Source organism: Corvus moneduloides, chromosome 10, assembly GCF_009650955.1.
Source record: "Corvus moneduloides isolate bCorMon1 chromosome 10, bCorMon1.pri, whole genome shotgun sequence".
NCBI classification, from domain to species: Eukaryota; Metazoa; Chordata; class Aves; order Passeriformes; family Corvidae; genus Corvus; species Corvus moneduloides.
The window spans coordinates 27,098,107-27,125,528 of record NC_045485.1 but is presented as its reverse complement, the minus strand read 5'-3'; the positions used below and the strand labels follow the sequence as shown (position 1 = coordinate 27,125,528).

General features: G+C 44.2%; 2 protein-coding genes across 3 annotated transcripts in view; one reads left to right on the top strand and one right to left on the bottom strand.

Moving 5' to 3' along the window:
- Positions 1-21,264, top strand: part of MME (membrane metalloendopeptidase) — a 31,111-nt gene extending 9,847 nt beyond the window's left edge. The window contains exons 5-23 of the mRNA XM_032119960.1: positions 446-526; positions 1,199-1,294; positions 1,396-1,514; positions 2,224-2,289; positions 4,920-5,054; positions 6,422-6,523; positions 8,081-8,217; positions 8,317-8,410; positions 9,061-9,189; positions 9,844-9,942; positions 10,445-10,525; positions 11,222-11,325; positions 11,500-11,558; positions 13,618-13,737; positions 13,985-14,118; positions 14,664-14,729; positions 16,812-16,907; positions 17,297-17,373; positions 19,877-21,264. Coding sequence (XP_031975851.1) covers positions 446-526; positions 1,199-1,294; positions 1,396-1,514; positions 2,224-2,289; positions 4,920-5,054; positions 6,422-6,523; positions 8,081-8,217; positions 8,317-8,410; positions 9,061-9,189; positions 9,844-9,942; positions 10,445-10,525; positions 11,222-11,325; positions 11,500-11,558; positions 13,618-13,737; positions 13,985-14,118; positions 14,664-14,729; positions 16,812-16,907; positions 17,297-17,373; positions 19,877-19,976 — 1,895 coding nt within the window. The 3' untranslated portion in view covers positions 19,977-21,264. The remainder of the gene's footprint in view (positions 1-445; positions 527-1,198; positions 1,295-1,395; positions 1,515-2,223; positions 2,290-4,919; positions 5,055-6,421; positions 6,524-8,080; positions 8,218-8,316; positions 8,411-9,060; positions 9,190-9,843; positions 9,943-10,444; positions 10,526-11,221; positions 11,326-11,499; positions 11,559-13,617; positions 13,738-13,984; positions 14,119-14,663; positions 14,730-16,811; positions 16,908-17,296; positions 17,374-19,876) is intronic.
- Positions 21,265-22,649: 1,385 nt separating this feature from the next.
- Positions 22,650-27,076, bottom strand: STRIT1 (small transmembrane regulator of ion transport 1). Of its 2 annotated transcripts, XR_004242232.1 has the most exons (4): positions 26,845-27,076; positions 24,623-24,755; positions 24,464-24,536; positions 22,650-23,478 (listed from the first exon to the last, which is right to left on the bottom strand). XR_004242232.1 is itself a non-coding variant. In XM_032120244.1 (3 exons), exons 1-2 carry the CDS (start codon positions 26,855-26,857, stop codon positions 24,661-24,663), a joined length of 108 nt encoding a protein of 35 aa, XP_031976135.1. In that variant the 5' UTR covers positions 26,858-27,075; the 3' UTR covers positions 22,650-24,536; positions 24,623-24,660. The 2 variants fall into 2 exon arrangements, 1 of the variants encoding a protein (XP_031976135.1); XM_032120244.1 differs by having other exon boundaries at positions 22,650-24,536; positions 26,845-27,075.
- Positions 27,077-27,422: the final 346 nt, after the last annotated feature.

The window sequence follows — 27,422 nt, the reverse complement described above, 5'->3', positions numbered from 1 at the left end:
CAAGAGGATCAAATTGGTCACAATCCCTTTTTTCAGGTGAAAATAACAGAGTCCAAGAAGTCAGTCTGTACTCATGTAACACTCTCCAACTCACTCTCTCCAGGCTAAATACCCTTTTTTTTACTTTGCCTATCTCCTGGTTTTGCAAGCTGTGTCTTCACAAAATAGCCTGGTTGCTTAAAACCTGTCCCTGAGAAGTCAGAGCATTTGTCTTTCACCAAGGGTGACCTACAGAGTATCTACTGACTCCTTTACATTCCACATACTAGCACAGACTGAAGCCATTGCAAGGCATTTCGCCTCCAGAGCTTCTCCCCTCAGCTTCTGAAAGGCAAAGCCTCCCTGGAGTTAGCAATGGACATGGAGCACTCCTGAGCCAGCCCTGCTCCTCAGAGCCCTGCCAGGACAGAGCAGGAATGACCATTATTCGCTGTATGTGTTTCAGATGTCCTCGACACCCCCAGCACTAATGACATCCCAGCAGTGCAGAAGGCAAAAACTCTGTACAGGTCCTGCCTAAATGAAAGTAAGTGTCCCCTGAGCCCATTGCATGCAGGATATCTAATAGCAACCACCTCAGTCAGCTACACTTGGATCCTATTCTGTGCATAATTTTTCAGATATCCTTTGTGAAAACTAAAATGTATCTATTTCATAGAGTCCAATAAGAATGTAATCAGTAAAATTGGTATTGTACCTCCTGCTTTACTACCTCGGGTATTTTAGGTAACTCTTCAGTTACTAATTTGCTGCAGATACATAAACTCAAATCCTTTCAGTTAAATGGGAGTTAACTTCTTTTTGTAGAAATTACCAGGAATGAGGTGAAAGCTACCCGGCACATCAGGCTCTGCCACTAGAACAAAGAGCAGTAAAACTGTTTGCAGTGCTTCCTAAATAGTATTTTTATAATTTCTGTAATACTATGAATACTTTTCAAAACTATTATTTCAAGCTATCTGCAGAGAGACAAAAAACCCCATAATACTTCTGTGTCATGCTCTCAAGGATCTGCATATGCTGTTTGTGACTGGAACATTTTTACATTAAATGTTAAAGCACAGTCATACATCAGAGCAAACTGCTGCTGTGGTGATGGGGGAAACAGTTCTCAGCTTCATTGTTCTGAACTCATTATAATATATAACATTTGTGCGGTTTAAAATGTCATGGTAACTCATTTTATTTTTTCCAAAAGCTGCCATTGATAGCAGAGGTGGAAGGCCTTTAATTAGTTTATTGCCAAGTGTGTCTGAGTGGCCTGTAGCAACAACTAACTGGGATGCTTCCTATGGTAAGATAACCTGTGCTTATTTCCTTTTAGTTAAAATATCTAAATTATTTAATTTATTGCTTACCAAAGATAGAGACTGACTATACCTTTCATTTGCTTAGGTACTGCTTGGACAGCTGAGACAGCTATTGCACAGCTCAACTCCAGATATGGAAAAAAGGTCCTTATTAATTTTTTTGTTGGCACAGATGATAAAAATTCCACAGCACATATCATTCACGTAAGTCTGCCTGGGTGCCATGGCCTTGTTGATCATAAAAGTGCAGCAAATAACTGGAAGCACAGACATAAATGTTAACAAGGAGAAACATCAGTGATCTGAATTTGACCCCAGTACTTTGTAGATGAATTTGTGAATTAATATAATTTTCAATTGAAATTCTGGGTTTCACAGCGCCCTGTCTGTTCTCCAAGCTGGCATCTTTGTTCTGTGCACTCATACACTGTTACCGTCAGTGAGATGGGAATGACAGAGACAGAAAGGTCATCTCTGAAACTTGAACATCCAGACAAGGCAGGAGAATGTCTGGTGACTGCTGAGATGCAGCAGTTAGAGGAGCAAAGGGCCAATCTCTCCTGTCAGTGGGTAGACAGATCCATGAGCACTTCACATGTAGGAATTTCAGAGATGCAGGAGCTGCCTGGCTTGTCTCTGAGCTGTTTTGTCATCTGTACTTCACCCATTTTCACACTGGCTACCAGTGGCTTGCAGTGTTCAGCAACAGGGAAAAAAAAGACTGAAAAGAAAAACAAAAAGTCTAAAGAGAATGAAAATAATTAAAGGTGGGCAACAGGATGAAAGAGGAACACCCCTGTAGCCAGCAGATAATTTGGCTAGTGAAGCATCAACACCTGTAGTTACTGAAAGAACAGTACAATGCTCTGCCATTTCCCCTTAAGCACTTCGCAGTTTTTATTTGTATTTACAGATTGATCAGCCTGGGCTGGGCCTGCCTTCTCGGGACTACTATGAGTGCACTGGCGCATACAAAGAGGTGAGGAGGAGCTGACACACCACTGATGACAGTTCTCGTGTTTTAGCCTGTATTTCCAATGCAGCTACTTGACTTCTTAAGACCTTTTGGAGGGAGATAAACATGAAACAATTTAGCTTTGTTATACAGCCTCTGCCAGGCTTCACAGCTGGATCAAGAGCTATTCCCTGACTGTCAGAGCTGTATTAAGACAGAATATAAGAGGTCATGATCAGCCCTGTTCTGTCACTGCAAAAAGGAGGCCACTTCTGAACTGTGATGGACTGGGAAATGTTGCAGATGAACTACTTCTACCAGTAATAGGCTTGGAAAGAAAACCAGAACCATTCAGAACCAAAGAGACACTTTGCTGCATGAAAGATCTGAAAAGATCACCCTCTCCTACATCAACTGCTGAGCACAAACACAGCAGCAAAAGGATGTGATGCCATAGAAATGGCTCAGATACCTGAAACCTCATATGGTCTCTTTTAATTCTTGTTTACTCATTACTTCTATGGGTCTCCTTAACCTGTTAGCACTGACACTGTATCCCTGTTGCTAATCTTGGATGTGCTTTAAGTCCTTGAGAGATGAAGTGTCTGTGCTGAAGTCATGGAGCTGAAACTGCTACTACAGTGACCTTTAATTAACCACATTCCTTCTGTGTAATTAAATGCAGAAGCAATGAGAAAGTGTACAGACCATTTGGGGTTTGTAGGTATTTTGCTGATGAGCCAACAGCTAATAGTGATTACACTTAATTACAGATCACATGCTCATTAAGACAATCATTGCCATCTGAACTATTCAGTTCCATGTGAGATGGCCTTTAGGAGCTGACTCACACAGCACAATCTGCTCCTTCCATGTGTTGTGTTGACTGCAGCACTGAGAGACAGTTCTTGTCCTCTGACCTACCTGGGTATCAGCTGTGCACTGCTGAAAAGTAGAGGAGGAAGTATTCTTGAAAAACAGCTCTATCCCTGGCAGGCAGGTTCCCAGTGTCCTTCCAAGCATGACTGCTCCAAGCGAGAGCTGTTCCCCTTCCATCCTCGCTCTCCGGCAGAGCCTGCTCTTGGCTCTGGTTCCTGCTTTTTTATTCCACTCCAGGAGCTGTGCACAGCGAACACCATCTCTGCCTCCTGCTTGTTCCAGGCCTCTGCCTCCATCAAGACTTCCCACCCCAAAGCTACAAGTGGAATCTGCCAATAAGATAATTTAAAATCTTTTTCTCTTGTAAGATACAGGATGGCTCTGCTCAGACAGGAGTAATTCCGATGTCTTAAGTTTCCACTGAAATTGCTGAGATAATTTATACAGTCCAGTTGAAATTAGCTGACTTATTTCTTTGCTACCTGACTTAAGAGCTGCACTTAGGACAAAAATAAAGTCACTGATTGGTACCTAAAAATCTCTGTTAACTTACTGGTTTGAGGTAATAGCTATATTGAATTTTATGATGGTTTTTACAGGGTTGGTATGCACTGTCTTTTGTGACTTGTAGCTGTCAGTGGCTTCATGGGCTTTTCTCTTTCTGAAATGATCTCTCTTGCTTGCAACTGGCACTGGGAGTTCAGCCCTTTGGGCTGCTGTGAGCCCTGTCCCTGTCACTGCTGAGCCCTGTCCCTGTCCCTTCTGGCAGCTCTGTGCAAGCTGCCCGGTCCCACGGTGCCACAGCCCCAGCTGGGCACAGCCTGGCCCTGCTGGTAGGGAGGGATGCCCAGGATAGGGAATGGCTGCACACATGGAGCATTCATTAAAGAGGTGCACTCCCTGCCTTAGGAGCTGAACGTACCAAAATCCTTCTATTAATAAAGATGATGACATGCACACCTTATTAATCCTAGATTTAATCACTGCTTTGGTAGATTACATTGCATAAACCAGATTTGTTACTTGATAGCTGATCCAGCACTATGTATATTTTTTATTTGCATTGAAAAGGAATATTGAAAAGAGCATTGCTGTTGATAGAAAAATGAGTGTGACTTACGAATGAGGAATTAGAACTACAAATAATAATGGAACTAGAAAAATACTGAGGTTCCATAAAATATAATGACACCTTAAGATATTTGACAGTGTGACATTTCAGAGAATTTGCTGCTGTATTTACATTCTTACCATTAGTGAACTCTTTAATGTTAAATTCATATATATTGTCTATAGTATACCTAACTTTGCATACAGCAACGTGAGTTCTAACTGTTCCAAGAAGCACTGGAGGAGGTTCACAGCTTCTAAGAGTGCTTTTCCCACAAAGCTAATTGCCTCATGTTATGCTCCTGGGAACACGGCTCTTTGGAAGCGGTATTTTTGGAAGCTGTAATTAAAGTGAGCTAGAAAAAACATGGGTGATGGTTTAAATATGGACATACAAATGTCTCATTCTAAATAATGAAAACAGTGCAGTCATTGGGAGTGTTTAGCTTTGAACAGTGCTCCAATCACTCAGTAGTGCTCCGCGAGGGAATGTTCAAAGTTAATTTCTAGTTGTGATCTAACAGTATTTCCGGTAAAATCGAACTGTTTCAATAAGGAATGAAGAACTGTAGTTCATAAAAATGAAGATGAAATCTTGAAGATAATCAAGGTATGCTCTACTTTGAAGAGTTTTGTCTTTAAACTGTTCCTATTTTTTCCTGCAGGCATGTTCTGCCTACATTGATTTCATGATTTCTGTAGCTAAACTAATCCTACAAGAAAGAAACATTTCTGTCAGTGAGAGTGAGATTTCTGAACAAATGGGAAGAGTTATGGACCTGGAGAAAGAGATTGCCAATGTAAGAAAAACATCTTTAAACTGTCCTTTAAATAACTGACTTTTTTCTTAATACCTAAGAGAGCTGACTGTAAACTGAGTTGTTAACTTCCTTGCTGATGCTATTTTGTGGGACCAGAAATGTATGGAGCCTGCTACACCTGAAGGAACAGACAGTAATACAGCTCTGTCCTGGGAGGAGCAAGGGAAAGTATTTGAGCCAACTGTTTTCCAAGCAACAAAATGTTTTGTCCTGATCTGTTCACAGAAGCCCTGCAAGAGCAGAGAGAGACAGACTTGGATTTTGTTTAATGTGGTTTAGAGTGTGAGTTTTGGGAGATGCTTTGGGGCCTCTCCTCCCTTTGTCCTGTTTCCCCGTGGGCTGTTTGGATCCCAGAGCAGCAGATTCCCAGCCCTTGGCCTGCTGTGAACACAAAGTCATGTTTGTGCTGCACAAGCTGCTCCACAATGCTGATTGTTCCAAGGGCATTTTTAACCAAACACTGTTCTCCCTTAAAAGAAAAGGACAAAGGAAAAATAATATAATGAGTTTGACTTTGGAGAAATAGTGGGAGTTTTAACATGCAAGGAGAAAACCAAAGGCATTCATGAGCAAACCATGGCTTATTATTATTAACCATTGCAGCAGGACCTGAAGGTGAGGATGACCATGAAACAGGCTGAATACACACTTTATAGCTTCAGCTATTTTTGAAGTTACGCTCATAGTAAGGTCACATACTTGGGAAAACCATTTGTATAAACTTAAACTATCTGATTTTGATTTTCTTCATTTTCCTGAGAAACACACCTCTGGGCTTGGATCAGAGATGGGCAATTACTATCGAAAAAGGAATTCACTGAAGAAAGGTTTTGAAGAGGAGTATGAAAGGAACCCCCACCTGCAATGTCCTTGCAGCAGTTGCTGCTGGTGGAGTCCAGCTGGTGCTGGGGAAGCTGCCACTGCCTGGGATTTTAACCTTTCATCCAAAACTCAGCATCAGCTTGAATGTGACTGAAGAGAGCTGGCACTGTGCTCTTCGGAATTTGTTAAAAAAAAACACAGAAAAAAACCACTGAATGCACAATAGAATAGGAAAGAGGAAGCGGAAGAGAAGGATAGAGATAAAAGGAGGCTTGGCATAACTGATTTTTCAAAGCACTTTAAAAGGGTAAAATCTGCTATTGTGGATGCAGATGTTTAACTCAGCAGTGCAAACTCCCAGTGCCCAGAGCAGCACAGAGCTGTGTGAGCTGTGGGTTGTGCCTCCCCAGCAGTACAGCAGGTCACAAAGAACAGATAGGGCAGCAGTGCATCCCGATCAGAACCAAAACTCCTGGGAACTGCCTCAATGTACTTAGTAATTTTCTCCTCATTAACTCTGACAGGCAACAACAAAACCTGAAGACAGAAATGATCCACTCCTGCTGTACAATAAAATGACCTTGGCACAACTCCAAAACAACTTCTCACTGGAAATCAATCATAAGGTGAGTGATCAATAACCTGGTATTTTAACCTCTAATTTATCACTGATGGGATTAAACAACGAAGCCTGAAATTTTTTTCTGTTAAAGAAATGACATATTTGCAATTGAACAGGATCCCTGATGTGCACAGTCTTACCTACTCTTCCGATGACACTGGACTGTAAGCACATTCTGTACCCACTGCTTCTCCTAACCTGAAGGCCCATCTTCCCATCTGCCTCAACATAAAGACATAGGAAAGCACAAAGAAAAAAAAAATATCCAGTGGAAGGTGACTCTGCTGATGGTAGGGGGCTGGAACTAGATGATCTTTAAGGTCCCTTCCAAACCAAACCATACTGTGATTCTGTGATCCTATTACTTATCCTCATGGATTCAGGGCCCAGGACAAAAGTCCATCCTGTAGCCACCAACTGGTTCAGGGATGTTGTAGTGGACTACTCAGCCCCACTGTTTATCCAGAGCTGCAGATTCAGAACGAAAGTCCTGTTTGTTCAACATTCCTTCTGTAAATATTGCTCCCAGTGCAAGCAGACAGGAGCCCAGGCTGTCAGGCCCATGGAACAGGACAATTCTCCACATCCCTCCCACTGCAGCTCCCCTGGGATGTGTCAGATCTGCTCTCACCCCGAGCCATGTGCTGTTTGTGCAGGGCAGCCTTTAATTCATGGCACCAGAGTCCAGCTGAAAACCAGCCCAAGCTTTGCTAACACAGCTCTGTCTTCTCAGGAGCATTATGTCATACTAGACATGGGTAGTTTTTATTCTCATGACTTTTATTGAGGTTTCTGAGGCCAGTGAGGTGCAATGAAACACTGTTATTCTTGGCACTTTTTCATAATCACTGCAATTTTATTGACTGTAATTCTCTGACAGTTCCCTCCTGCCTGGTTTAATTGGTTTCATAATTCATCATCTCCCACAGGTGTAGTTGGTTACCACTACAGTCATCCTGTCAGAAAACAACAACTCCTGTCATAGAATGGCATTGCCCTGGTTATTATTAGTTCCTGGGGGGGTGCTGCAGATCAGCACTAATTTAAATTTATTCCAAAATGCTCAAAAGACACTTGATGGGAGTTGATAGCATTGTAATGTCTAAGGATAGAACAGCAACTATTCCCAAGATTAGCCTGAAGTTTGCTGCTTCTCTCTCAGACCTGCAGTGACTGTTCCTGAAAGCTTATCTGCTCTCCTCAGCTACATCCATTTGTCTGATGGAAGACATTACCTCTTCCAACAAACCTTTCCAAAGATACAGGCTGGGAAAAATCACCAACACTTTTCAAAGTAATAGGCAGAACAAAACTTTAAAAATCAACAAAAAATTGTGTTAGTTTGAAATTAAAGCAATTTCTCTACCCTTACTGCCAAATATCCCCTCTGTTAACAACATTTTTAGAGCTGTAAATGATCTCAGACCAGTTATTATTACAATGGCCCCATCTATAAGTAGTGCAAATATTAGGGAAACTACAGGCAGGGCATTTGTGTCATGCAAACATATTTAAATTGTTTATGATTGAACCATTATAATAATGCATATTGATTTTCCAGGTGTTCAATTGGTCAGAATTCATAAATGCTATCATGTCAACTGTCCAAATAAATGTTGACAACACGGAACATGTCATTGTTTACGACCCTGACTACCTTATCAAGCTCAAGTCTATTCTTGTAAAATACTCTTCCAGGTAGGTGTGTTAAGTATTCCTGGTACTTGCATTTTCTTTCCAGAAAACTTAATAAGCCTCAAAACATTACCAGCTTATTATTGTTGTTTTGTTAAATAGAGACCTTCAAAATTACATGACCTGGCGATTTGTGATGGATCTTGTCAACAGCCTCAGCCGGGACTACAAGGACACAAGGAATGCTTTCCGTAAGGTGCAGAAATTCATCTCTCCATAAGTTCTAATGATGGCTTTTGTGAGCCACAAAAGATAGTTTTTTTATGTAGGTGTAGTATATAAATATTTAATGTATTTTGGATTTTGCACACAAAAGCCAGATGTGTTTGCTGAGCCTCTGCTGGAGTGTATCTATAATTTATGGGATTTATGCCTGATACTGAGTGGATTTGAAAGCACTGCTCTGGTACTTGGTCTCTTGTTTTTTCTGAATCTAAGTGAATCCCCATTTTGGTATCAGAACAGTCCCATTTATTTGCAAGGGATTACAGTTCTGACTGACTTGTTACAAACTCTTCATCATCCAAAGGAATTTATTCCAAGGCAAACTTTATGGCCCCAGTCTTGGTTTTCAGTCATTCGATCCTGCTGATAGCTTAGTGCTTTTACGGAAATGCTGAGCAATTTCAGCAATTGGACATGGAAGTTCTTTGTATTTCCACAGCAGAGCTTTTTCCTCTGTAAGAATTTTGCTAATGCTCCTCCCATTACAGAGTGAGTCCACCTAAGTGCCCTAACCAGGAGTATGAATGACCTAGGTGTATTGAAGGTCGAGGAGGCTCCTCTGAATCATACAGCTGCCACTCAGTCGCTGTGCCCACTTGCCCTGCTGTCTGTGTCCCACAGGCCCTTTATGGCACCACCTCCGAGACTGCTGTGTGGCGCCGCTGTGCCAACTACGTCAACGGGAATATGGAGAACGCCGTGGGCCGGCTCTACGTGGAGGAGGCCTTTGCTGGAGACAGCAAACACGTGGTAAAGCCTTCAGCCACTCAGCCTGAGTGCCACCAAAGTGGCCCTTTATCATCACCATGCACTTCTTGACACAGCTTTGATTGCACTTTTTATTACAGTGTAATCAAAGTGGGTTTGATTTGTAAGTTTTATTGAAGTGTTAATAACGGTTATTACAAAGGTTTAAAAATTCAAGTTTTTATTACAGTACAGTGTGAAATGTGAGGCTTGCACGTGCACAGCTGGAGGGAGAGAGGCACCTGCCTGCTCCCGCGGCTCTCTGAGCCAGGTCCATGGGTGGGCTGTGCATGAGCTAATCCTCACATCCCAGGAGCAGCACTCGCTGGCACCAGCAGTCACTGCTGTTCTTTGGGACTGATACTAATTCACATCCTGCTGCCACTGGGCAGGGGCAATTGGTTATTTCTGTTTGCCTTCAGCCACACAGAAAATTCCTGAAAATGGACCTGAAGTGAAGCCTTAGTTGACTGCGATCACCACTGGAATCCTGGTGTGAAACAACCCATTTTTGGGATTGGCATAAACACAGTGATTCCATCAGATGCACAGCGTCCAGTAGGGCGATGTCTGTCAGGTTTTGGTAACCTGAATGACAGAACAGCATTGCCTGCCATCTTACTCTCTGGGTTTGTAACATTCTGATGTCTTTTCCAGGTTGAAGAAATGATTGCAGATATACGTGATGTTTTTATAAAAACCTTAGATGAACTTCCCTGGATGGATGCAGAGACCAAAAAGAGAGCAGAACAAAAAGTAAGTTCTGTCTTAAATATTGGTAATGTGTAGTTCTATAAAAATCAGTATTTCAATTGTTTGTCCCAACAAAAATTAAGCAGTAACTTCTATCACTATATTATAATACAAACACAGTTATAGTTGTGTTTATAAGGCACAGCAGCTTAGGATTCCGTGGGAAGGGGCCTCTGGAGATAGGCACCCAAAATAGGAGGAACTTGTATACAAGATTAAGACCTTTCAGGCAAATCGGTGATTAAGGAGCTAGATAATTAATATCTACAGGAAAATAGTACTGAAAATGAGAAGGAGTGATTTCTGGTGATTTGACCAGCTATTAGAAGCAACAGGATAAAAACCATAAATTAGTGCTTTCAATGAATAAAAAATGTAAACAAAACCTATATATAATTAACATCCTGTGGTTTCTGCAGTAGCTTCCATATTGCCTTTCTTATATAATTTATGATTTAAAAACATGGCTGGATTTGCTTTGGATATCAAATTCCCTTGTCCCTAGGCAACAGCAATTAGAGAGAGGATTGGTTATCCCGATGAGATTGTGACAGATGACAACAAGCTCAACAGTGAGTACCAGGAGGTAAGTTTGCACAATAGGCAGGAGAATTAGAAAACGGTCTTCAGAGAAAAAAATGTGCATTTGCCTTCCTTACCACACCAAACATTGTGTACCTGCACAGAACAGCCCCGTGTGTGCCCCGCTGCAGGGGGAAGGGAGGAGGTGTGACCAGCCAGCCTGGTAGAGCTGAGCCAGCACCGATGTGCCAGGATCTGATGGCATTCCAAGGCCATGTATACATTCTAGAGGGATTATGTGAGGATAAGCACGGAGCCAGTGGTGTTCCGTGCAGCACTGCATGTGGCACAGACTGACCCAACACTGGGTGCAGTGGATGCCCAGGCACGGAGCTGACTCGTGTGTTTCGTCAGAGGTGGAACTGCTCCTTACCAAACTGGCAGCTACTGGTTTGCAACAGGAAGCTCCAGAGGTTAAGGTCAACACCAAAAATTGCTGAACTCCACTCAAAATACGTATAGAAAGAGAGAACGAAGAGCTCTGGAAAAAATACCCAGCTGCTAACATAGATCCAGCTACAATACCAACTCTGTGATGTAGCAGAGCTCTGCAAACCAAGGTCTAATTGTAGATCAAAAAATACTCTTAGAAATGTGTTGCTTAGCTCATCATGCTTAAGACTAGATTTTCCTGATCCATGTGTCTTTTATCCCAAATAAGTAACACCACCACTAACCCCTTTTCCCCCTTTCTTTTTAGTTGAACTATAAAGAAGAAGAATACTTTGAAAACATTATTCAAAATTTAGTATTTACCCAGAAGAAAAGGTTGAAAAAGCTTAGAGAAAAGGTGGACAAAGAGGAGTAAGTATTTATTAATATTTTGTCTAGTCTTTCATCCAGTTTGCACAGGAGAAGGTACCTTCCAATTTCAAATATTCTGTGATTCTCTTATACAGTTTCTAGGCTTATTCTTGCAATCATTAACTTTGCCATTAACAACTGAAATTCTAATGTTTATTCTTCTGCTGTTACCAGGTGGATAAGTGGAGCTGCAGTTGTCAATGCTTTTTACTCAGCAAGTAGGAATCAGATAGGTAAGGTTTACCAATTTACTGATGTGATTCAGATTTAATGTCCAAATTACCCATTTTATATATATGTATGTATGTATGTATGTATGTACTTTTAAAACCAGGAAGTGAGCGATCTTGATATTACAAATCTGAGTATAAAGATTCCTAATGTCAGCCTACCCAAAACCATCCATGGAAATAAAAAACCCCATCCGTTCTGGCTAAAGATTAGAACCAAATGGAGGCCCCAAGGTTTCTCACATTGTGAACCATCCCAGCTCCCTTCACAGTGCTTCAAGGCTCACAAGTGTCACGAAACATTTCACAACATTAATTATGCTTCTCGATATTTCTGTCACATCCATTCCGCAAATAGCATTTAAATTTTAGTTATCCAAATGTCACAGACTGCAGTGTCCTTTCTAGGCCATCAGTGAGGTATTGTGATCCACCTGTAACTCCTGAAAACAAATCTAAAAAAATGGAAAAACCTTGTCCTGCAGGGCTCTGCACAGAAATGAAACATTATTTCTTGATGTGAGCATTTAGCTCTTTACGGAACAGTTAACACAAAAACTTTCAGAAAGCTTTGTTTAAAATAGCTTTGTTCAGTAATTTGTAGGAAAGGAATCATGATGTGGAAGACTGAAACTGGTGACTGGCAGTTAATGTGAGTCATAAATTCTTACCTCATCCTTTAACTATGGCATGCACAGGATAATTAAAGCAGTCTGATCTTTAGAGTGATGTCTGAATTAGCTTAGAACTAGACTTTAAAAAAAACCCTCTAAAGAGCAGTTCTGTGCATGATGTGTAGGGAACTTGGAGCTGTTACTACCTTTAAGTGTGGTCTGACCTGCACTGCTCCATCAGCAGCTCAGACTGTAAGGAAGCCACTCAGCTTCCAAATCCAGCTGAGCTGCTGCTGCCCAGGCAGCCCCACTGTGTGTTCCCTCAGGTAGCAGCTGGCTCTGAGGCTGCACAGCCCCGAGTCCCCATCCCGCTGGCAGCGCTTCCACAGCCAACAGCTCCAGAGATAGCTCCTCTGCTGGGGCCCGGCACACACCGTGGCACTTACACTGCTGTTCCTATCGGTGCTTTCTGGTAACAGCATGGAACATTGGGATATTTCATTCCATAGCAAACTAGCACTGTACTGGGATTGCTGTGACAGCAGCTTGCACAGGCAGCGGAACTGGGTTATTTCTAACCTGTTTATTATTTTCTAGTTCTTGCATGGTTCTTTCTCCTCCTGAAAGAAAGCCCTAGAACCGAACTGGATTTATACTGAAATTCAAGAAGTATCATTCTTCTTTCTTTGGCTGTGTGAGAACTGTCACCCAATTCCTCCTGTCTGTTCAATTGCTGTAGAGTTACATCCACCTCCTTCCCAGGGAGAATTAATACTTTATATTACGGTGGCAGCAGGGGGAAAGGAAAAGGCCTTCACGAGATACTGAAGTGGAACTGAATATTTTATAGTGTTTTATTACTCTTAATTTATAAAAGATCATAACTGCAACATGGTTTCTTTTTAACTGAATTGTTTCTTAGAAGCCTAGAAAAATGAGTAGAGTAGTGGGTAAAAAGAACTGCTTTGTCCCAGTTCTTTTATTGCCAGCTTGGCCTATTTTTATTGATTCTAGTGGGAATTACTTGTATTTTCAGGGGAAGAATAAATTCCTGTCTCTGAGATTGATTTGTGATGGAATGATCAAATAATTTATTCTTCTTGGGGGACACCCTCCCACTTCTCACAATGTTGTGAGGTTTGTTTAATGATGAGACAGAAGTCTGTGAATGCTGAGTGATGTAAATTGGAACAAACTGCTTTTTTCGCAGAGCAACATAGTAACAAAGCAAATGCTGGTCATGGTTTTGGAAGTGTCTGAAGAGGGGAGTGATCCTGCTGCTCTGTTCCTTCTGCCCTGCAGCAGTCCCATGTGTCAGTCACTTAGTGCTGCTGGGAGATCAGGGGGAACAGCATGGTTTTGGCTGAAGCCCATAGAAGTGGTCTGGCCCCACTGCACATGCAGGATAACGAGGCAGGGTATTAACTGTGCTGTGGCTTTTTTTTCAGTCTTCCCTGCGGGCATTTTGCAGCCCCCTTTCTTCAGTGCATCCCAGCCCAAATCTCTGAATTATGGTGGCATAGGAATGGTCATCGGGCACGAGATCACACACGGCTTTGACGACAATGGTGAGGCACTGAGCTTCTAGTGACAAAGCACTCAATGCACAGGGTGTTTTACATGCTTTAGTGCTCAATCCTTCCAGGGAGCACATAAAAGGGAGATGAACTTCTGTATGTAAGATCAAGTCTGGATTTCTGAGGCATTACAGTATTGCTCTCCCAAAAGCACAATCCAAAGCCTTACTTGCTCCCTCCTCACTGCACCAAACCCTGTTTTCCTGTATAAATAATTCTGTTTAACGTACTGTTACAGGCAGGAATTTTAATGAGAATGGAGACCTTGTGGACTGGTGGACTGAAGAATCAGCACGGAATTTCAAGGAGCTGTCCCAGTGCATGGTGTACCAGTATGGGAACTTCTCGTGGGACCTGGCGGGTGGACAGAACGTAGGTCCTGTTTCTGTGGCTCCCCATGCTGGTTTGATGAGACAGCACTGCTTGCAGTGCTACATGAAAGGAACAAGAAGTTATTTCTCTCAATTCTACTGGCTGGTTTTTTACAGCCTGACAATGTATTCCGTCGCACAGGATAGGGAAAAGATAGAACTCCCAGCCCTGAGGTTTTCCCAAAACATGTGTTGAAGTGTTGGGACTCAGAGAGAGGCCAGTAAAAACAGAGAAGAAAATTTTACCATATTTTTCTGCCCTTTTATTCACACGTTAAATTTAAAGGATGATTCTAGATTTTGCAGCTTTGACTATCATAAATCAGTATGTTGGGCTAAAGGTTAAGAATATATTTTTTAAAAAATAAAATTAGAGATTTCCCATTACCGAAGCTTCATCATCTTCAGTGATATTTGACTGACTTAGGAATCTTCAGATTTTAAGGTAATTCTTGCCTTTAGAAAGTGGAAAATGCACAAAGCTTGGTGTAGGTCCCGGATGAGCTCTTTTTTCAGAAACCAATACTTTTCCTTTCTATTTTACAGCTGAGTGGAATCAACACACTAGGAGAAAACATTGCTGATAATGGGGGTGTGAGACAAGCATACAAGGTAAGAAGTATCCATTTTTCTGTTTTAGCTGAAGCTGTCAGAGATTAAGAAAATCAGTTTCAGAGCCTTGGAAGAAGAAACATGTTTCTGTGTTAGGGACAGGACTAGACCAACTGTGCCATCAAGACATGGATTAAAGCTCTTGGCCAGCTGAAGTATTTCTCTCATCCTGTTAATCATGTCAGGCTACATATTACCTGTTCCTAGGGTACTCTTCTTAAACTAACTTTTTTTTTTTTCCTTTGTGAATGAGGAATGTGTGGAATGGAAACATTCACTGGCTCACACTTGGACCATGACCTAACTGAAGTGCTGACACCAGCAGCTGTCTGCTGCTGGCTGTCTTTTTCACCAGCTTTTTTATGGCAGGAAGGAGGAGCAGAATGACTTTCTTCTGACCCATAAACATAAACAAAAACTTTGCTGTTCATCTTGTAAAGGTGTCTTGCGTCCTCTGTGCTGGTATCCCAAGACGTCAGAGACACTGGACTCCCTGCACTATGCCTTCCATGGGAGCTGGATGCTTTTTGGCTTTCCTTTCTTTCTCTTCCTGAAACAGCTGCTGGACTCCGTAGATTGGCCACCGTTGAGACTGACAGTCAGAGAGACACAGGTTCTTTTTGTGAACATGGTCTGGAAGAGAGTAGCGAGTCAGCTTCTCTATCAGCTCTTCTTGTTATTGACAAATCTGATGGCTGCAAGCCTCAACAACACGATCCTCCTTCTCCTTCCCTGAACATATTGTTCTGTGGCAAAATACTCAACACTTGACAATGGACTGCTGGCACTGCTCAACAAAGAGCCCCTGGGATGCATGGGCCAACTCACGCTTCTCCAAGTTCTCACGGGAAATGGATATGTTTGAGGGCAAAGACAATTGTTAATGAGAGTTTAAAGAATGATTTGGAAGCCTAAAAGAGGCATCAGGCTTATTAGATTAGACTGATCTTCAGTTACTGGAACATTTGTGCAAAGTACAAAGCCATGAAAGGGGACATGCTTTCTGAAAGGAATGGGAGTAGCCAAAAAAATTAGGTCAGAAATATTAAAAATTATTATGACATCATATAAATAGTAAAAAAGGTCCAAAAGGAATCTTGAGAGGTCAGTATTCCACCCCTCTCTCCATGCAGGTAGAATCAACCCCTTCTGTATCCTTCCAACCTCCCACAGGAGCATTCCCACTGCCTCCTCGTGGCACTCCCAGTGCCACCATGGCTCTGCTTCCAACAGTGCAAACACAACAATCTGCTCCTTTCTCTCCTGTGACCTTTCACATATTTGAAGACTTACATGCTTCAAGGCCCAGACTTGTCTCCTTTAGACTAAACAAACCCAATTCTTTCGATCTTTCCTCATAGGTCATGTTTGCTAGACCTCTGCTCATTCTTGCTGCTTTCTTCTGGACTCTCTCCAGTTGGTTCATGTCTTTCTTGAAGGGCAGTGCCCAAAACTGGACGGAGTGCTCCAGCTGAGGCCTGGCCAGTGCCAAGTGGAGTAGCAGGATTACTTCATGTATTTCATATAAGCCACTCCTGTTTACACATCCCAGTACAACACTTGCCTGTTTTGCAGTGCTGTGGCACTGTTGGCTCTCGTGCAGCTGTTATCCACTGAAACTTCCAGAGCCTTTTCCATGGACCTGCTATCTGCTTATTCCTCAGCTGCGCTTGGGCAGTACCTTGGCACTGACTTCAGGCAGAGCATTTCTCCAGCATCTGATGATACTGATGATGATACACTAACAGCACATCGTTTGACACGTCTCCATAAGAAACATGAAAGCAGCTGTTCTTACTATGGCAAGGTTTTAAAGTCTTCTGCAATTCACTTAAAAAAAAACAGACCCCCAAAAACCCACAGTGGAAAAAATCTCTTTTTCATAATGCAGCATTAGATAATTGACAGCACAGTACTAAGAAATGGCCCTGTGGTCTTCTGCTTCAAGGTGGCATATGTGGGATGGATGGCCAGGGAGACAACGATTAATTATGTCAAAGAATCCATGTTCCTCCTTGTCATCAATTCATTTTGACTGTCTGGGCTCAAAGTGATAATATTTCTATTCACTTCATTCTACAGGCTTATGAAAACTTTGTGAGAAAACATGGAAAAGAAAAACTTCTTCCTGGTCTCGACATGAACCACAAACAGCTGTTTTTTCTGAACTTCGCACAGGTATCCTTCTTGTCTGAGGGCTTTGAAAACCACTTGACATTACAGTTTAACAGCAAGTCAGAACAGGCTGACTCCCATGGGCCAACTAAGAGCTGGCAGAGCTGAGCAGTGTTCACTGCAAAGCAGTGAAAATAAAGTCTTGTTAGGTGATTTTTATCTTCCATAAAGAAATTAATTCAGCACTCATAAGCCTGGTAGGGTTTCTTGTGCCCAACTGCCTTTGTCTGAGGTCAGTGACATACTTTTTTTAACAAAATACACCTTTTCTTCTCTATGTTGTAATGTGGAATTTATTCTCATGAACTTTAGGTGTCTCATAGTTAAATGACAGCAGATCTCTTCCTGTACAATCTTAGGGCTAATGATGCTTTCCTTCATTACCTGTGCAGGTCTGGTGTGGAACATACAGACCAGAATACGCAGTGAACTCCATCAAGACAGACGTGCACAGCCCAGGCAAATTCAGGTCAGCACAGCCAACAATGTTCAGTGCAGTCCCAAAGTGTAACACCTCTGTAACACGGCTGTTTGTGGTGGAACTGAAAGGACGCTGCCCAAGGGCTGGGCTGCCCTTCCCAGGGGAGGTTTAACATACACACATTGAAAGGCAGAGCACACTGGAGCTGTTTAACAGGAGACAGATGGGCTGGGCTGTCCCTGTCCCTTCCAGCCCAGCACTGCCCTGTGCTGCACCAACAGGCAAAGCCCTTCCCAGGAAGCTCCACAGGCAGAGTAAGGATGTGGGACAGTTGTCTCATCCTTGAGAAGATCCAACTTAATTCAACAGGACACACACACCATCACCTGGCTGTCACTGTGCAACTGTTACAGCAGAGTCCCAGTGCCTGTGTCTGGAATCCAGGCCTCATTCACAAGTCCCCTGGCTCCCACAGTTGCTCCTGGTAAGGTTCTTTTACACCAACAGCACAGATGGAGTTTTGTCCTCCACTGAAGTTGCAGGTAAAATCAGTGAGAGATCACTGACCCTCACTCTTAACAAACCCGTGTGCTGTGGTACAACAGCAGATGTGTATTTTGTGTCTGGTGTGCTCAGCCAGCCTTCCCAAGATTAGCTGGGCTCAATTCAGTAGAGCCATGCAGGAAATGTGCCTGCTCGGAGTGGAAGGCCTTGGGCCAGACTTTTCTTTTCTTTTTATCTGAAGTCAGCGCAGCCTATTCATCAGCAGTGTAACAATGTGCTCTAATAAACCTGTTTGGTCCAATGCCACGAGATCAGTGGTAGTGCAGCCATCACAGCATCTGCTGGCTCTGGAAGGCTGAGTCATCTCCCAGCTCCATGTCCACAATAGCCAAGTTCTCTGCTGATACAATCCACTACAATTATTTCAATATCTTTCTTTCAACAGCCTTTCACCAAATCTTGTTTATCCCACACACTCAAATATTTAGTGAAAGCAGCGACTGTTCCTTGCCTGGTTTCATTGTGGGTGGGTTGTATTATCTGGGATCTCTCCCAGAGGCAGTTTGTGCACCAGATCCTACAATCATTCCTGTCTGGTCTCAGTGCTAATGAGGCTCCAGAGGCTCTTCAGAGCCTTGGTACATCTGATTTGGATGAGGCACAAGGCCTTTGAAGTACACTAGTTCAGCATCTCAGTGTAACAAGCTGTGTTTGTGTGTACCCTGGATAGATTACGTTGTGTTGTGCTGTCTGTACCTCGGTCGGACAGGCTATAAACTTTATATGCAATGATGCAAGTGTTCATGAGAAACCAGACAACATTCTTAGAATGAGAATTCTTAGAGTTCTCATTTACAGGATGAGGCCCCCTAAGAGCTCTAAAATAGAAAGCATGTCATGAGACATACTCACAAAATTAACACCTAATAACATACTGTACAAGGGTCACAAAGGCTCCCAACGTGCCTTTTTCAATTATTATTTGGGGAGTGGGATGAGCCTTTTCAACACCTGCTGCACTGACACTCCTTACAAGTAGGACAGGCAGCTCCTTAAAAAAATTGTTAATTGCAGAGCATCCCATTTTAGCAGTTCTAGTTCAATGGAACAGTGAAGTACAGCTAGATCACCAAAATGCATGACTTTTTTGATAACCCTTTTTCTGTGCCATCTCCTGTTCCACTGCTGGCTCCCAAGACCAGGAAGTCACTTTTGGCCTTGTACAACAATTGAAGTGTTGCAGGTGTCACTGCTGAACTTCACCTCAGCTTCTGTGGGCATATCCTGGTTCTAATGATCAGCATAATTCTCAGAATAACCATGAATTACTCAAAGAAAGAGTTCTTTAAAGAACTGGGCCACAATCAATGTCCCTCAGTATCTGTATTTGACACTGGAGGCTGTTTCCCTGCATAGGTATGTTCCTGAAGGAACAAGTGACTCTTAGCAGATCTACTCACACATGTTCACAATTACACATATAAAATCAGCCTTAGCTGGAATGGCCTCATACTCACTTCCCATGTTCAGTTCAAAGCCATTGTTTGTATGAATCTTTTTGCCAGGAAACTCATTCACTGGAAAATCTGTGCAGAACGCCCAGAGGAGCAGCATGATCTCAGTTAAAACTTGGTTGGTGTAAAAATGTAAATGAACATTCACTGACAAGTTACCACCACAGCCCGTGACCTCAGGGTCTTGTTTTCCCTTCACCAAGAAACTTGTCAGCAAAACGTAGCTGAAAAAATCCTTAGTGACAACTATTGACAAGCAAGAAATCTGTTCTAGGTGAAAGAACTGGCTTGTGAGAGCCAGCCATGAGGAGAAGACAGGTCTTGTATTTTTCGGGTTGCAGTAGGGGCAAGACAAACTGAAGAAGAAAACACAGCCAGCCCTTGAGGTGAAACGAAGCAACAGTCTGAGCTCAGCAACAGGGCGTTCCCCACACTACTGTGAGGTGACAAAAAACAAGTTTCAAAATACGGGTCATGTTGTATGTTTCAAACCAAGGCGAGCAGCAATGACAGCATGTTGCTTTGTTTTAAAGGGTCCTGGGATCACTGCAGAACTCCCCAGAGTTTTCAGAAGCCTTTTCATGCACCACGAGAGACAACATGGATCCTGCTAAGAAGTGCCGCGTTTGGTGATGGACTGCAAACCTCACATCTCAAGGACCTTTCCAGGAAAAGAGACCTTTCCAATTGATTTTGGAAAGGGGAGGAGGGAAGAAAACTGAGGGGAATATGCTAGAGAGATGACTGTAATTTTTGGTAAACATGCAAACCCCAAATCATCACCCATCACAGCACTGAAGAAGGACTAAGGCAGCGCTGAGCTGCTTCTCCTCCCCGGAAACTTGTAGGACTCAACTCACCTGGCAGTGCTCAGCAACACTTCACCTGTAGTTTTAATCCTGCCCCCACAGCCAGTGGCTTTTTAGATTCATTTTAAAATGGCAAAGCATAACACATGATCTCCCCCCGGTTGGTGAATGCAGATTTCTGATCGGGGGAGGAAGGAAATACTCAGTAACACACATTTTAGCCATCATGACATGATAGAGAGATGATGGTTTATCGCCCAGTGTCAGACTTTGTACCCTGTGCTGTTACGGGAAATCTGTTCTACCAAATGTTTTCATTTTTACTTGAAACCATTTATACAAGAGGAGTCCAAAGACATGCTGTACTTAAGTAACTTCTCACTAATTACTCCAGCGTGTATTACCTGAAGTCCCTATTTACAACAGTTTATTTACAGCTTTCCAGCCCAACTGAAATTGTAGGTAATTTATTAATTTCTGTACCTATAATCTGTAAGATTGTGATCAAAGACCCTTTCACAATTTTCTAAGCTTTTCCTTGCTTTCTCTAAAGTTGCTCTTTTTTAAAGTTTCTAGTAATGTATAAATCATAGTTTTTATATTTAAATCTTGAGCTACACTTTTGACTTGAAGTATTGTAACATATTTTATCAGTGGCTGCATAGAACTGGGAAATTGGGGTAAAGCATGGTATCAGGCAATAAGATAAAGCCTACAAAACTGAGTTCTCCAATGGAGGGCACCAACATTGGAGTTTTCAGGCTGACTCTGTCAGTGCTTAGGCTCTGATCCTGCACATAACTTGTACATGTTCTGATTAATGTCAGTCCTCTCATCAGGAAAGCTGCACAGCTGATTGCACGAGTCTGAAGGAGCTTTAGGTAAGAAGGTAAAAGGCTTTAAATCTGCAATGATAGGTATTAAACATCCTCATGCAGATTTCAAAGGAACTTACTGCTTTGTTTATCAAAGCAAAGACATTCCCAAACCAAGTACCAGATACCTCAGATGACTGCTACAATAGGTCTATTTAAAAACCTATGTCCTTTTAGCTTTCTGAGTTTGTCATCTGATCAAGACATTTTGATAATAAACTGAAATTATGAGCCAAATGCAGTGTGTGTTCTTCATAGGAATTATAAAAATACAAACCAAAAATTCTCTGCAAATGAATGTCTGCACTTGCCCCTGAGCCCCGCAGCTCAGGAAACACAGACCACAACAAAAAAATCCTTCACACAACTCCCAGGATTGGCTTTGCGCAGGAACGAGCCTCTCTCAGAGAGGGGAAACCCAGAGCTCCTCTGTTTTCACACAGAAACCAACACTTCCCCCAGCTTTGCACAGAACAAGGACAAAAAAAGCCCGCAGCGCTCTGAGGATACTGGAACGGGGCTGGAGACTGAGGGCGAGCCGCGCCAGGCGGACCCTGCGCAGGTGAGGGAGCGCCCTCCCCTGGGCTGTGCCCTGCGGCCCCGCCCGCCAGCGCCGCCCGGGGCTCCTACCTGAGCCGTGCCCGCCGCGGGCCCGGGCGATCCGGGGCTCCAGGTGCCGTGCCGTGCCGTGCCGTGCCGTGCCGTGCCGTGCCGTGCCGTGCCGGGCCGTGCCGGGCCGGGCCGGGCCGGGCCGGGCCGGGGCCGGGGCTCGCACCGGGGCAGCCGCGCTGGAGCGGGGCCGGGGCGGCTCTGAGGGGCTCCTGAGGGCCCCGGGCAGGTGAGGGAGCGCCCCCCGCGGCAGCGGCGCACGCACGGCCGGGAGTGAGGGGCGCTGGGGGCTGGCGGCCGGAGCCGCTCGGCCTCTGCCCCGGGCCGGGGCCGTCTGTGCGGCAGGAGAGGCACGGCCGGAGCCGCTCGGCCTCTGCCCCGGGCCGGGGCCGTCTGTGCGGCAGGAGAGGCACGGCCGGAGCCGCTCGGCCTCTGCCCCGGGCCGGGGCCGTCTGTGCGGCAGGAGAGGCACGGCCGGAGCCGCTCGGCCTCTGCCCCGGGCCGGGGCCGTCTGTGCGGCAGGAGAGGCACGGCCGGTGCGCAACGCGCCCTGCAGCCTCTGTCCTTGGCGTGGGACTGGGAATGTCCCACAATAAACCCTGCTTCACAGGCAGGTGTTATCCGCACGGCTCCACTCTGCACCATGGACAGGAATGCAGTCATGCTCTGTGTCCACCAACACCCTTAGATGGGATTACAAGCATTGAAAGAATATAAACATGAGCGTGGAAAAGTTTCCAGGATGCCACAGGCAGCATCCCAGGACAGGGGGACAGAGACTCCTCCCCACTCAATTTACTCCAAGAGCTGTTCAGGGGAAACAGGGAAAGCCAGGCAGAGGCCGTGAGGCAAGCCTGGCATTATACTGTAACAATATTGTAGTGGCCTGACATGGTGACAAACCTGAAGCTATCACCTCACTTTAATAGTGTAGCACCAGCATTTTGCAAGAAATCTAAATGTGCATGGTTTTTTTCCCCTCAATCACCAGCATCTCTGTGAGAGAAAAGAACCCAGCTCTGAAACACTCGTTTTATTTTTCAGGAATGAAAAGCCCCAAACCTTTTGCTGCCCCTTTTACCCCTGCATGTAAGGGGAGCTTCACAGCTGCACCACGAGCAGACACCCGAGTGGGTTGTCTGAAGGTGGTTACAAAAGGTCACTCTGCAGAGTGCTCAGTGATCTTCCAACAGCGTGGGGGATTTTCTTGGAATAATCCTCTCTTTATTACCCCATAAAACTGGCAGAAACTTCTCCTTTGTATACAGCAAGTCAGCTCGATGACATTGAAGCCAGCCTAGAAAGTTATTTTGGCTTCCTCTGCCAAATCAGATCTCAAAAGTCAGGTAAAGCTAAACCAGATTGTAGTGTTTATGTTTTAGCTCTGTAACATTTTAATTGGAAACATTCGATTTCCAGCATTGTTAGGCACCCAAAGACCTGTTTGGGCCAGCGGGATCTTTCAGAACTATTTCCCTCTGTGCCTGGTAAATGAACTGAGTTGTAAAAACATGGTCACTGTGGAGTCACTGCGGAGTCACTGCTGGCCCTGTGTCAGTCACAGCTGGATCAGTCTGGGTGGGCTCAGTCTTAGACACCGAGGAATTGGTCGTGAGGGGAGACCCTGAGGTGGAGCTCAGGGTGGGCTCCGAGCTCAGCCAGCCCCTCGCAGGGAGGGGGGTGTTCCCACCTGCGGGGACTCCCTGATGTGCTGCTCAGGTGCTCGGGGACACTGCAGCTGTGCAGGGATCGGCAATCTCCAGGACTTAGCCCCTCTCTTTCAAGGCATCAGATGAGACTGGATCCTCCCTCTGCCCTCAGTTCATTCACAGGTGAAGAAACCTGGTGTTAAGACAATTCCCAAACAGAATGCCACACTTCAGTGCTCCTGCTGACTGCTGGAGTGGCCCAGGAATGTTCATGGCTGCACTATGGTCAAATCTATTTGTGTTTCCATTCCTAAAGCTCAACAGACAGTGCCCACAGATGGAGACGGGATGTCGGACTGATGTGCCTTCCTCACATTCTCAAAATTATACAAATTGTGTGAGCAGGAGTCAAAAAAATAGCTTCCTTCTCTATTTAACCCCATCAGGGATCATTAAGATTTTTTCACATTCCCTTAAGCATACATCTTGCTGGGATCTTCCAGACATGCCTCTCTCAATCAATTCTCTGCTTTAACTGGGGGTTGAATTATTAATGATTTCATCTTCTGAGAACGGCAGTTCTTCAGTATAAAAATTTCATGCTCAAAAACCCAAAGCTGTCTGTGAAAATGCAGCAATCTGATGCTCAGCTGTGATTTAAATGGCAAAGTCACTGGAAGTTCACAAGGCTTATTACTGACTGGGGGAATATAATTATCTCCAATTACAATTAAAGAAAGCAAACCCCCCAGTACAAGACACTCAGGGCCCTCAGTGAGCCTGAGATTGCAGACACACTCAGCTGTACAACCCTCCCAGCCCCGAAGAAGCCTGAGGTTTTCTTTTCGAAGGACATACATGTTTCTGTTTCATAACAATAGATTCCAAGAGATTTTCCCCATAATAAGGCTAAAAATACTTGCCCAGGCCCCATGAGAAATTAACCCTTGCCTGTTTCTAGCAAGCTTGTAGTTCCTTAGCTGATAGCAGCTATTTTAAAAGTTTGCTGTTCAGCAAGCAGGCAGGTATCTGACCTACCACAAGATTCCAAAAACCACCCCCTCAACTGCAAATAATCTGAGAACAGGGAAATTGGTTTGGTGATTCTTCCTAATGCTGTGGATAAAAAGTGTGCACAGCCTTTACATTATTGATATTAAAAATAACTCATTTTATACTTCTTTTAGTCGTTAGAAATCTCAAATAAACTTCCGTGTTCTTCTAATCAACATCATTGTCAGTTCTTCTGACCTGTAAGACACAGAAAATTCAATTTTAAAGGGTGGCAGTGCCAAGCAGGGCAGGGGAGGCTGCTGTGTGCCACTGCCCTCACTTACTGCAGGGCTGCTGTGTGACTCTGCCATCCCTTCCTGCATCAGGAGAAGACAATGTAGACCATGAGGGCACAGCCCACGATCCAGCCGAGCGCCAGCAGCACGGGGACCACCAGGCGGGACAGCGGGGCCTGGGCTGGCACAGAAAAGAGGGTCACGTTACATTGACAGGGAACTTGCTAAATGAATCCCACCCAACCCAGGACTGTCACAGAGCAAAGGGACACCCGGCAGCTCAGGCCACACAGGCTGTTTCCAGCACGGAGTCACCGTGTCCTGGGGCCTTCCAGTGAGAATCCAAAGCCCAGAGGGGACAGGGAGGAGATGAGCACAGGGCTGCCCTTCAGCTCCACAGGAGAACATCCTCACTGGACTTACTGACAGCAGAGCCTGGATCCAAGCCCTGACACCTGCGGCACCTGCCAGGAGCTTCCCTGGGCTGGTGACAGTAAACCAAAAATAGTGATTATTTAACATTGCAGCCACTCCAGATCTGTGTGCCTGGGGCTGCAGTGAGGAGAGGCTGGATGGGCTCCCACATCCCAAAGGGAGGCTGGCAGCGGCTGCACACCAGGGATTCACAGCTCATCTCTCTGCCCACCATAGCCCTCTCCTATCCTGCCTCCACGGTGTTAGGGGGTAGCTCAGGTTGAGGTAATTACCCACTGCAAAGGTGTTCCCTCCTTTCCAGAAGGAAAATATCACAATGCAATGGGGATGTCCCAGGGTGGCTGAGCCACCACCCCTGTTCAGGCCACTCAGTGGAGCCCAGCGCAGGCCATGGTTCTCTATGGAGCACATGGGAAGCAGGACTGGCTTTACATAAATAAATCTCCATGCAACATCAGAATTTTAGAGACCCTTCTATCAGTTTCCAGCAAACAGCAGACTCTTGCCAGAAAGCAGAATAACAACCTTTGAGATCCTATTACTTACCAATATATTACAGCCTCTTACAGCACATCTTTACACAGTTAATGGTTTTTGAAGGGATTAATAAATTATGTAAAACAATTCACAACACCTTGCACAGTTTAGATCAAGCAGGCAGACTCGGAGGGAAGCTTAATAATTTAACGATTGCCACATTGTTCTTCTAAAGCTCAGCAAACCTGTCTGACCATGACACTGCACAGTGTGTCTGCCAGAGGGGGAGAGAGAGCACAGAGAGAGATCTGCATGTGCTGCCATGAAAACATTAAAAACATTAACAACCACACAGCAAACAAATCCTGCCCTGAAACTGGGTGTCCTCTTGCCCCAGGGGAGTCCCTCATGTGTTTCATTTAGAGACAGCTACTGCTTTGACACTGTGTACAGTGAAGCTGCTGGGGATCATTTCCCTGAACTTGCCATTTCTCCAAAGGTCTAATCACAAACACAGGGCTGGGCTCTGCTGGGCTGCACGGAGGGGCTTGTCAGAGCTCTGCTGATGCTGCTGAGGCTACTGACTATGGGGGCTTGTAATGGGAGCTCCAGTTTAAACCAGTATCAGGGTAATTTCTGGGGCTATCAATGAAAACTCAGATAAATAAACAGTGTTCAGCATCCTGTTGCACCTTAGCAAAACTCACTCTCCCTAGATACCAGAGTCAATGGTGAAAAAAAACAGGAGATAAGTCCTTAAAAACTTTGAACGTAGCTAAGAAGACATATTAAAAAGTTCCCTTTACAAGTGTTACCTGAGTAACTGTGCACACAGCACACACCACAGCTACAGCTATAAATTTAAGTGAAATAAATAAAAAATGACAACAGATATAAAATGCATTTTTATGAACTGCCTTTTCTCCTTAGAGAGAGTGAAGTGTGCTTACAATGGAAAGGTCATTATTAAAATTTCATTTTGCTCTGACACTTGAGCTTTGTGGGGTTAAAATCTAAATTATTCTGTGTTCACTTAGCACTACAGTTGGAGCTCAGCTACACACAATATAACCAAAATGCTGTCAAACATAACTCATTTCACACACTGTTCTATTGTATTAGCTAACTTGGAATGACAACTAGAGAAAATAAACAAAACTAGTAGGAGTCAAAAATACAGGAGGAACCCAAGCTGTTAATAGAATTAGCTTTTAAAGTGATTACACTTTCATACTGAAAAGTAAAATATATATCGTGTATCAGACAAGAATACAAGTAGCTGAGTATGTTCACACTGCATTGCTCAGCTCTATTAATTTCAGTATATTATCACATTCACGTCTAATTGTGCCTCTTACCTGGTTCTGCCATTCCCCCTCTGCTAGTTTAATGGCAGGTTAAGGTTTGCCTCTGCAGTTGCTCTGGGAGCCCTGGGATGCTTTAAATAGAGCAATATTTGGAATGTGCTGCAGCTGCCTGGCTCACTGGTGCCAGGGGTTGGCTATAAGCATTCAATTGTCTAAAAAGGCAGGAATTCAGGGGTTCAAGGTTACCTCTGCCTGTTCTTCCAACTGCACCTCTATTTCAGAGAAATCTGACTAAAGATGGGTCAGCTTATAAAAGAGGGAGGGAAACAAGGGTGAAAATTGCTTTATGGTCTCTTTATAGCCGTGGTAAGTTCAGACATTCCTCCTGACCACCCCTGTAATTCCAGTATCACAGGGATCTGGTGTGTTCTGAGTTCCCCAGTCTTCTCTCATCCCGCTCCAATGAAAAGTCCAGCCAAGCCCTGTTCAGGATCCCTGTGCAGGATTCCTGTAGTTGTTAATTCTCTGCTAAGCACCACCAGCTATCTCATACTTGCAGGAGAAGTAGAATCCAAAGGAAGGGCTGCTTTGCAGGGATCCCTCCACAGGGGCAGAGCAGGGGGGCAGGA